The following is an 11,869-nucleotide window of genomic DNA, read 5'->3' on the forward strand; positions in this document are numbered from 1 at the left end:
CACTCTAACCCACTGAGTCACCTAGCTGCCTTATACTTCAGACTATCAAAAGAACTATCTATCTATCTATCTATCAAAGGTAATCTAGTCTACTCTCCTCATTTAGGTACATTTACATACAGTGTCAGTCCAAGATATATATGTACCAGATCTATGGGTTGTATATCAAAATCTAGACAACAAGCTTTCTCTATCCATTTTTCCTGGTGTCTAGCCAAACTCTGAACATATCCACCTTTAATGATTAATTCTTTTATTGGAGTGAAGGTACAATGTTTGTTCTCCTAAGTTTGAAAAATAACATAAATGTTCAAAACATTTATGATTACATTAGAAGCACAAGTCCATTTTTGAATACACAAAAGATGATAGGGGTCTTTCACCTTTGGGGGGAGTATTCCCTTTTATCATAGTAACAACATTATAACTTTTCTCATAAGAAACCTTCCAACTTTGCCGATAAGGCAGCTTCTCACCTAATACTAATTTCCTAGATTTCTAAGGCTGATGCCAGCACAAGAGACTATTTATCTTGCACAGCCAATATTATTTCAGGAATACAGGCTACCTAAACAATAATATAAAGTTTAAAAAAAAACACAAAAGCATTCACCACGATAGATTACATCAAAATATTTCAACAACAGGTGACTACTGATGTAATTTCAGGCTTTCAGGAAAAAAGTATTTTTTTTTTCAACTAAAACCATATGAATGAATGCCATATACATAACCTAGTCCTTTCCAGGGTGTCCCATAACTCCTCAAAACAATAAATTTAATGCTTGCCTTGAAACAAAACTCTTACTCAATTGCTTACATAACTTTTCTATAGAAGCACAGGAAATAAAACTAGTGTAAAAAAAAAAAGCCAAACACTACTTGTGTAATAGTATCCTAATGCTACAGCATCATAAAACTAATTTTCCAGACATATAAAGCAACTTGCTATATTAACTTTCCCGTGAAGAGTTGCTGGAAAGAATTCAAGTGTTTTCCTGTTGGCCTGACATCAGAACATAACAGATTCATTGTGTTTCATTTTACCCTTTGAAATGCTTTAATTTTTTTTAACTAAGTAGAATTTTTAAAATACAAGTGAAATTTAATATTCTGAGTCCCCCAAAAAGGGCACAGGACTCAACCATTTAACAAGTTATGCCTTAGGTGTAATCCCTAAAACACAATTCCCTGATCCTAATGCACGGGTGCCTGTGACACTGTTAGTACTTAATAAATGTTTTTTCATTCATTCAATAAGTCTCCTAAACAATGATCCATACCCAAGAAGCACATGCATTTCTAAGAACAGCAAGTAGAAAATAGTACCGAAGACAGCACTTCCAAGGTAATTCAGTCCATTCATTCTCCTCAACTTTAGGTCCATTTACAGTTTTATGCATTTTTACAACTTTAGGTTCATTTACACCTAGCATCTAAAGATACCTGACCCAAGTATTACTGCATGTGACTCTCATTAAAATTGTAAGGTAAACTCACTGACATGATCAGCTCAAAGCCACAACGCTGTAAATGGGGACACAAACGTTAAGACACATGTCTCCTAAGGTCACCAGATAAAGACCTGGAAGAATCCTAGCCAACTGTACCACTTAAGCATCGAAGATCTAAGAGGTGAAAGGAAGACTAGATAGTATAATGACATTCATCCTTTTCCCTTACTTTACAAATGTGAAAAATAAAGCTAAATGGTATTCAGTGACCTGTCCAAATTCACATAGGTGTTCAATTAAATGGAAGAATACTATAAAAATTATGGCAGGGTACCTATAACTACTAAAGTCCTTCAGATTCCAAGTGCTTTAACATGCTGCCTCCCTATTTAAAGTATGGAAGAAACAATAAAGGTTTTGATACAAAACTATTTTAAAACAAAATCTGAAATAAGCTGTTTTCCTAAGTTTCCTTTTCTGAGTATCTATGGGAATTGCAAATCCTGGAAGACATAAATGACAATCAGGCAGCAAGCTAGAAACTAGGCAAAACTGGGGGGGGGGGGGGGGGACACGACGGGCGGTGCGGCTCTGCCTGAAACATACATAGAGCTAACACTAAATAAAAATGCGCTTCTTTTCCTCTGGTGTACTACTTACGAGAGGTCAAGAATCATCCACACCAGAGCCTCCCCCTAATCGCTGAGATGCGCTTGTCTCTCTCCTATCACACTAACCCGTATCACGAACCTCTCTCCCCCTCTTCCCAGGAGGCTCATCTGAGGGAAAGGTTCGGGCGAGCAGCGTAGGTCTGCCCCACGGGCAGTTATAAAGCCGAGCAACAGCGGACCCCAAAACCGGGCGCTGGGGGAACATGGGCTCCCCCTGCCTCGGAGAAGGCCGAGCGAGCCCCAGGAGGTGCGGCCGTGCGCGGACCGTCCATGAAAGCTGCCCCGAGCCCCAGCCCGAGCCCGCCGGAGCGGCATGCGCCACCCCCCGCCCCGGCTGGAGCCCCCAGGAGCACCAGCTCCGAGGTCGCCTCCCCCGCCCGTCCCAGAAAAAGCCCAGCAGTCCCCGGGGGCAGAGAAAGAATGTCAGGAGCAGGCAGCGGCCGAGGGAGGGAGAAGGGACCGCCGGGAACCCAGGAGCCACAAGCTGCCTCCCGGCGGGATCCCAAGATGGCGGCCAAGGCGCCTAGTCCCGGCACCCCAAGCTCGGCTCGCCTTTCCTTCCCTCGGCCTCGGCCTCCTCCACCACCCCCACCCCCCACCAGCCCCCGCCACAAGCTGGGCGTGCGCGCGCGTGAAACTGAGTGTGAGTGTGAACGGGCGGGGGAGGGGACAGGAAAGGCTGACGCCGAGAAAGACGAGGAGAGCTGAGGACCGGGAGAGAAACACGGGAAACAGGGCGAGAGGGGCGGACGACGCTCCTTCCTCCTCGCCGAACCCTCCACCCCCACCAAAAAAAGAAAAGGGGGGGAAAAGACCCGAAGCGGTTGCTGACGGTCTAGTTTCCCCCCACCCCTCACCTCACCGAGGCCCACCTCGCTACCTACCTTTAAATTTGAGGTCTGTGGGCGGGTCGAGGAGCAGGATCTGCTCGTGCTTTGCCATGGCCCCGGCAGCGGCCGCCATCGAAGAGACAGCGCAGGGGGAGCGGGGGCGCGCCCGAGGCGGCGGTTTGCCTGGGTGGGGGGGAGGGGGGGTTGTCCAGGAGAGGTAGAGTGGGAGGAGCCGAAGGAGGAGGAGAGGGGAGAGATGGCGAAGCGCCGGGGCTGTGAGAAGGGCACAGTCACCAGCCTGGGCTCACCGCTCGCTCGCTTCCTGCTTCAGCCAGCGGGACGGGCAGTCTGACGACCAGTCGCTTTCCCCCCCACTAGCAACTGACTCAACCCCACACCGGCCACCGCGGCCACGCGCACTGCGATCCTCGCTGTCCCACGTGACTCGCCCATGCGTGAGTCGTGCGCGCCACCGCGGCGTCCTGGGCCTCCTCTCCACCCGCCCCGCCCTTGGAGCTTTAGCGCGGTTGGGGCCTTCACTCTCCTGCGCGCTCCCGCGTGCTCTCCAGATTTCTTTCCAGCCCGAAACCCTTGCCGGGACTGTCAGTGTGGAAGTGGAAGGCTCGCGGGCGGAAGGAAGGGGGTGGAGGGGGGGGAGAAAGGGGGCCGGGAAGGGGACCCGTGGGACTGAAAATACTGTGTACTCTAAAACAGGCCCTTCCCTCCCTTCGCCGCGATATTGGAGTAGGAATGGAGATAGCACCTTCTAAGGTTTGAGCTGAGGAAAGTGTAAGAGGTAAATGACTTGGGGCAGGCGCTCTCAGAAACTATGGTTCCCAGCATGCAATGTTGCGGGCGGGCGGAATAAAGAGACTGAGCCTTTGGGGGTGGGGCATACTGGGAGTTGGAGTCTCCCGCGAGGCGCCCGAAGCGCAGTGCACCTTGGAACTTGTAATAGCGGCAGGACTGGCTAGCTGGCAGGCCAGCAGCGGGCGGGAAGAGGAGCAAAGTCCGTTGGACAGACGTCGGGCGTGGCGTATTGAACCAGCATTGGGCTCTGGAAGCCTTTGCGAAAAACCTCTATGGCTGCCCCTAGAGTGCCAAGCACCCACTTCTTCCAAATGGCCTGTAGAATATTGTCGACCCAGAGAAACAACAGCATATATGTGTGTGTATGCATGTATATATGTATATGTATACACATATATGTATATGAAATACATGCGTGCGTGCATGCATAGATATTAGGTTTGGGAGTGGGTGCCTTTTTTTGACGGAAAGGCCTTATTCCAACCCATCACTGTTTTCCGAGAAGGGCCACTGTACTTGATATGTTGGAGCGTGTCTCATTGTAAAGATCCTGCCCAATGATACAAAAAACAGATAATGAAATAGTAGAAGCTTTGGAAAGCATGCATATGTTATGAAGCCAGGACCGAATATAAATCAGCGTTCATACTGTGATCGTGAGTTTTGATAGGTGGGGTCCCTAGTCATAAGACTGTTGGGAAATCATCCCCCAAGCACCGCCCACCCAGCCTTTTTGTTGAACAAAATTGAATGATTTTTTTCCCAAATGTCATTAATGCCATAAGGTCTTGGACAAGACATGGGCTTTGCATGGTGCGTGCGATGGCAACAAACATCAAAAGTCTCTTTTTAATTGATGATTTAACAACAAAGATAAGAAAAGGGCCCTCAAATAAGCACTTCAAGAATGTGCTGTGGACTGCCCTTGGGTAATGCAGTGTGTATGGGTTAGCGGCTATCCTTGAAGTAGTAGCTCAATTTATATATAAAGAAAATACCTAACAACAGATAGAACTGGTACCATAATAATGCCTAGCTCCACCAGCAGAGGACTTAGAATCAAAGCCTAAATTTGGCAAAGGTAGATGGCTAAAGGGAACAGCTACCTGAAGTCAGGAAGACCTGAGTTCAAATCCAGCCTCAGTCACTTAACTGGCTGTGTGATCCTGGGCAAGTCACTTAACCTCTATTTGCTTTAATCCATTGGAAAAGGAAATGGCAAACCACTCCACTATCTTTGCCAAGAAAACCCTTAGGATGGCATTGGCTGGTCCAGGAGCTGTGGTAATGACAACAACAACAAACCTAGCTAGGTAAACTGCTAATCTCACAGTTCACAAAAGGTAGCACCTTCCCTCTGAGATTCTATTTGTCTTCTATATGTCTTGTTTGTACATAATGGTCTACATATTGCATAAATGGCTGCATGTCTCTCCCAACCCCCACCCCTTTGATTATAAAGTCTTTGAGAGTAGGGCCTGTCTTTGCCTTTCTTTGTATCCTCTAAGCTTTATCCACATTGATGAAACAATAATCAAAAGTTAGGTTAAACCTGAAAATCACATCCCCTAGGAGAATAATTTGGGGGAACCAATAGGTGTAATTCTAACCTGATACCCTCTCTCTCTAAGGAAAGCTAAGTGGCCAAGCTTTGGCTCCAGTCACTTGCTTCTCTTCTTGGCAAGAAACGGTCTCCCTGGGAGACAGGTGGGGGGAGAAGAAGCTAGAGATGTCTATTTTGCCTCCCTTCAAACCACACAACGCCCCCAGGCTACATGTGGGATGACAGCCTTTTTACATTTTAGATACCAAGACCCAGCTAGCTGGTACTCTCAATTTCCACCACTACCATTTCCCCCTAGCTCTAAGTTCTCCTCCAACAGGACTACTGCTAAGAGAAAGTTGAAAAATTTCTTCCTTATCTAGTAAGAGCACAGCACCCTCTTAGGTGTTTTAAAAGAGGGCACATCAAAAAGCACTAAAGAGCTCTTTTTCCAGCTGGAATCATGGCAGGCGCAGAAGAAAAGAAGAAGGTGCCATCTACTCCAGAATCCCTTCTGAAAAAGCGAAAGGCTTTTGCAATACTGAAAACCAAACCCCTGGAGAAGAAGGTGGCTGTAAAAAAAGCTCCATAAAATACGGAGAAAAGTTACCTATGAAAAAGCTAAAACTTACCATAAGGAGTACAAACAGATGTACAGAAATGAAATCTGGCTGGATAGAATGGCACAAAAAGCTGGCAACTCCTATATCAGCTGAACCCAAGTTAACTTTTGTGATCAGAATCAGAAGTATCAATGGTGTTAGCCCAAAGGTCCAAAAAGTATTTCAGCTTCTTTGTCTTCTCCAAATCTTGAAAGGCACGTTTGTTAAGCTTAACAAGGCTTCAATTAACATGCTGAGAATTATGGAACCATACATTGCATGGGGTTATCCAAACCTGAAATCTGTGAATGACTTGATTTACAAATGTGGCTATGGCAAGATCAAGAAACAGAATTGCCCTGACTGATAATGCCCTTATTGCAAAATCTCTAGGTAAACATGGAATTATCTGCATGGAGGACTTGATCCCTGAGATCTACACTGTTGGCAAGCACTTCAAAGCTGCCACCAACTTCTTGTGGCCCTTCAAATTATCTTCTCAGGGTGCAATGAAGAAAAGGACTACACATTTTGTGGAAGGTGGAGATACTGGTAACAGGGAAGACCAGATCAACAGGCTTATTAGAAGAATGAACTAAAGGTCTTTACTATGACTGTTTTTCTAATTATCTGTTAATAAAAATGCCTGTGATGAAATTGGGGGAAAAAAGCACTACAAGAAAACTTGCAAAGGAGAGGAAGGTGGTGTACAATAACAGATGAAAAAGAAACATTTTTTTAATCGTGTAAAGGAGATGTTTAGGAATTTTCCTGAACAATAAGGGGTTACCTTAATAATGAAACAACAAAGTGTGAATGAACAACCAATAACACTACAGTGGGTTGGCCATTGGATGAAGATCTCCAGTGCTTAATACAATCCCTGGCTCATAGTAAATGCTTAATAAGTGTTTATTAGCTGACTGTTGGCTCTGGCACTAATTCCAGTATGTATTTCTCAGTATTGACTGCCTATTATTAATGCCCCAGTTTCACTTTAACCAATTAATAACAATTAGCTTTTACAAAGGGATATTTACTGAGAAGATACAGCAAGAACATAAGTACAAAAATTCCCCACCCCCAATACCTGGAGGACAAACTCTCCCCTATACCACTTCAGGCCCCAGGGAGAATGGGTTCAAAGTTAAAGCACTCTCTACAAAGCATTTGCCGCCCCACCACCCCCCCCCCCCATGTTTGCTTCCAAGTGTGGCATAGCCATGAACAATTCCCTCCCTCTTGTGGTAAGTACTTCACAGCTGTGCTACACAATCAATCAATCTACCACTGGACTGGATCCCTGTCACTCCTCAGATCTGTGCTGGCAGACTGAAAACTGTGGCCTGGACTCTGGTTTCTGGATTTCTGGTGACTTGTTCTCCCAATGTTTCAAAGTTCACAAGATCATAGCAGAATCTGACACTACTTCACCCAAGAGGTATAAAGACAGGCAAGCAGAAGCAATAGCTGGTTCATTTGTTCATATTTTCATGGTGGCAATGGATGAAAAAGGGGCCAAGGTCCCTCTCCCACCAGGAGTCAGCCCATAACTGCTCATTCTTACCCCCAGAAAAGGAAAAAGAACCAAATCATTCAGTTTGTGCCTTTTGTTAACATTCTCAACTCTGTCTCAATAGCCAAAAAAGTCATTCCTCTTCATATGATATGTGTAAGTCAGAATGTCCAGACATGCTCAAGTTTACATGGAATTTCATCAGGCTAAGCACTCTTCCTTACTCATAAGGACCAATCCCAGGGCCCCCATTATATTAGTATTTTAAAAGTGGGGGAGGTTGACAGCACCTATTATTTCATTGTTGTTTGGAACTCCTTGTGAAGGCCTTCCTCTTCAGGAATCAGGATCCCAAACTTTATATCCAAAGATATATAATTATATCCAAAGTCAACTCCCCACCAAATACCATTTCCAAAATGAACCTACATAGGAGGTAGCGAATGGTAAAACAAAACAGAAATCCTCATTTATCCAAATCAATAGCAAAACAGAAATCAGAGAAAGTATAATAGTAAGAATATGCATACAAGTATAGTGCATAACAAGGTTGAATGTAAACTTCTCTACAACTTGTAGTCTTGAACAGGAGTCTAGGGCACTGAGAAATTAAGTGACTTGCCCAGAGTCACTCAGCCAGTATGTGATGCAGGAAAGCTTTGAATCGTTATCTCCCTGACTCAGGTCAGTTCTCAGTGAGACCATATGACCTGTTGATAAAGCTCTCTACTAAGTAGTTTACCTAGACTCTATAAGCCAACGAGCTTAATTTTGATTCCTGGAAAAGTTTTAGAACACCCAGTATTGTTAAAGTAATAGTTTATGATCATATCAAAAAGGAACCTGATCACTAAGCCAACATTGCTTCATTCAAAAACATGTCATGCTGGACCAACTTTATTTCCATTTCTGATAGGGTTATTTCCAGTGTTTATATGTTTTATATCTATGTTGTCATTTGCATGCTGTCTTCTCCATTAGAATGTAATCTCCTTTAGGGCAGAGACCCAGTTTTTACCTCTCTTTGTAGCTCTAGTACTTGCTCTCAAAGAGCTTACATTCTACTTGGGGGGAGGAAGGATCTAAAATTGCAATAATGAATTTTAGATATATACACTGCCACAGTTTATTATCTAAAAGGAACAAGCAAATTAACTTCCCACTGAATTCTATTGAAGAAAATCATGGCCATAGCCAAAAGTGCTATATGTAAAATGTGAAAATCCCTAAATTGCCAGGAAACAAAGAACTGAAAATTACACCCATACAAAGAAAAAAGACCACCCCACTCAAAAAGGAATTGAATAAAAAAAATCAGTGTTGCTGGTAGAGACACTTCACCTTTCCCGTAAGACAAATTTAATTCAAGTCAACCAGCAGTTATTAAGTGCCTGCAATCTGAAAGTGGAAGTGCTTAGGGATGAAGGGGTGGAGTTGGGAGCTGGGTGGGAAGGGGGTAATACAAAGATGAATAATAACCAATGGATCTCACTATCTAATGGGGAAATAAGACTTGTACACAAATGTCTGTAATACCATTTTGAATATAAGCTCAAAGGAGAAATTCTAACAAAATGCTCTCCCTATTCCTCCCTTTAAAATAGGATGAAAGCACACACTGATCACTCTAGAAACCTTTAGTTCAAGCCAAATATGTCAATCTACCATATAATTTCTGTTCTTGGGGGCCTTTATCTGGAATACAAAAACACGAACCAGGATGTGTACAGAAAACACATTTGTGTTTTGTAGAAAGGAAATGGAAAGGAAATAAAATTTTCCAAAGTCCTACTAACATTTAGGTCCCATGACCTAAAAGCCCTCCACTATAGCAGCCTCAGTCAGGCAAGAGGGTACAGTAGTCTCCAATAAGGAGGCCTAGAAATAGAGTTCCTGGACAAAGGGTTTAGGAGTGAGTAAAAGATTTGCCTACATTTCAGCAAAGCATTAACAGAGTCTCTCATCTATACTTGATCATAGTCATGTCCAACTCTTCATGACCCCATTTGGGGGTTCCTTGCAAAGATTCTGGAGTGGTTTGCCATTTCTTTCTCTAGTTCATTTTAGGGACAAGGAAACAGACAAATAGGGTAAATGACTTGCCCAGGGTCACACAACTAGTAAGTGTCTAAGGCCAGATTTGAACTCAGTAAGATGAGTCATCCTAAGGAGGCAGCTAGGTGGCACAGTGGATAAAAGCACTGGCCTTGGATTCAGGAGGACCTGAGTTCAAATCCAGCCTCAGACACTTGACACTAGCTGTGTGACCCTGGGCAAGTCACTTAACCCTCATTGCCCCACAAAAGAAAAGAAAAAGATGAGTCATCCTGACTCCAGGTCTGGCACTCTATGTACTGTGGTACCAACTAGGTGTCCCATAGTATAGATAGGTAATTGAAAACTGCTTGAATGAGACCCAAAGAAATTATGGGTTAGCATCAACTTGGATGAAGATTTCTTGTGGTAGATTCCTGGGGATCTGTTCTTGGCCCTGGACTTTAACCTTTTCAGAAGGGAATTGTATGAAAGTATGGAGGGTATGCTTATTTAAAGTGCCAGTAGTAAGTACATGGAAGAGATGACCAGCAGTGAAGGGCAGAGTCAGGCTCCAAAAGAACTTAGCTGCCTAGAACACCAGGCCCAATCCAGTAAGATGAAATGAAAGCAAGCTGGAGTGTAAGGTTTCAGAAAGCACTTTAGCAAGTACAAGATGGGGGGAGACACCCAAGATACATCTGGAAAGAACTGGGCCTGGGGCAGCTAGGTGGCACAGTGGATAGAGCACCGGCCCTGGAGTCAGGAGGACCTGAGTTCAAATCCGGCCTAAGACACTTAACACTTAACTAGCTGTGTGACCCTGGGCAAGTCACTTAACCCCAATTGCCTCACAAAAAAAAAAAAAAAGAAGAAGAACTGGGCCTTCAGTGGGCTGCAGGTTCCCTATGAGTCAAGAGCAGGGCACATTACCCAAAAGAGCTGACACCATCTCAAGGCACATTGAGACACTATCCAGAATATAGGAGGTAATGTCCTTGTTTGCATGGCCTTGGCTAAATCACATGTGAACTGGAGAGAAGATTTAGAGATCTTAGATTTAGAGCTAAAAGGCACCTTGGAGGTCATCAAGTTCAAACTCCTCATTTCATTGATGAGGAAGCTAGGGCCTAGAAGGGTTAAGTGATTTGTTCAAAATCACACCACTTATAAGTGTCCATAACCAGGCTGGCATGGGGCCTCAACACCATACTGCACAAGGATGATGAAAGGAACTTGGAAATTTAGCTTGAAAAAGAGAATGTTTAAGAAAGACAGAATAGTGTTCAAACATTGAAAGTGTTGTCAAGCAGACAAGGAAAGGGGTGCTAAATTAGGACCCACCCAGTCTTTGAACACATGAATGAACACATTCAGATATTCTCTGCTGCTTCCAATCCTACTACGAGGAAATTTGGTAGACCTGGTACTGTGTGATGAGAGAAAGTATCTAATTGGCTGTATGTGTATGTAGGTGTGACCTACCTATCTCTTTCATGGCATCCAAATAAGGAATGCTTCTTTGACTGTTAGGTAAAAGAGAGGCAGCTGACTGAATTTCCCCACTCTGCCTCTATGAGTAAATGGGACCTGTTTCATTTATGTTCATTCTTTCTTGATCTGCAGTGGAATACTCCAAGATAGATATGCCCAGGCAGTGATGTAGTGAGTTCTAAATATACAGAGGTCTTATCAGAGATACCCTGGTGATGAGAGTCCATAGAAAAGTCTACCAAAGGTAATAACAGTTACCCCAGGAGTTGGGAGATGACCAAACTGCAACCTTGAGATAAATGGACCCATACCTTTAAACCCAGAAATACCACTACTAGATCTATACCACAAAGAGATCAAAGAAAGGAAAAGGACCCAATAAGTACCCATATGTATATTTATAGCATTTCTTTTCTTTTAACATTTTTATTTAATGTTTTAAGTTCCAAATTGTATCCCTTCCTCCCTGAAATAGTAATCAGATATAGGTAATACATGTGCAATTATGTATAACATTTCCATATTAGTCATTTTATATAACACGAATAAAATTTTTTAAATGAAAGAAAGTAAAAAATAACATGTTTTAGTCTGTATTCAAACAATATCAGTTTTTCTCTGGAGGTAGATAATATGCTTTATCATTAGTCCTTTGGGTCTTGGATCATTGTATTGCTAAGAATAACTAGTTCATTCACAGTTTTTCATCAAGCAATATTATTGTTACTGTGTACAATGTTCTCCTGGTTCTGTTCATGTTCACTTCACTATGCATCAACTCATAAAAGTCTTTCCAAGTTTTTCTGAAATCATCCTGCTTGTCATTTCACAATAATATTACATTACAAGCATATACTACAACTTGTTTAGCCATTCCCTAATTGATGGGCATCCCTTTGATTTCCAATTCTTAGT

At 43.4% G+C, this 11,869-nt stretch overlaps 1 protein-coding gene and 1 pseudogene across 1 annotated transcript in view; one reads left to right on the top strand and one right to left on the bottom strand.

The window, feature by feature from the left end:
• VAPA (VAMP associated protein A) overlaps positions 1-3,517 on the bottom strand; it is a 71,628-nt gene extending 68,111 nt beyond the window's left edge. The window contains exon 1 of the mRNA XM_044004317.1: positions 3,010-3,517. Coding sequence (XP_043860252.1) covers positions 3,010-3,088 — 79 coding nt within the window. The 5' untranslated portion in view covers positions 3,089-3,517. The remainder of the gene's footprint in view (positions 1-3,009) is intronic.
• A 2,242-nt stretch (positions 3,518-5,759) lies between these two features.
• Positions 5,760-6,509, top strand: LOC122737942 (annotated as a pseudogene).
• The last annotated feature ends 5,360 nt before the right edge of the window (positions 6,510-11,869 follow it).

This window comes from Dromiciops gliroides, chromosome 1 (assembly GCF_019393635.1).
Source record: "Dromiciops gliroides isolate mDroGli1 chromosome 1, mDroGli1.pri, whole genome shotgun sequence".
Lineage (NCBI taxonomy): Eukaryota > Metazoa > Chordata > Mammalia > Microbiotheria > Microbiotheriidae > Dromiciops > Dromiciops gliroides.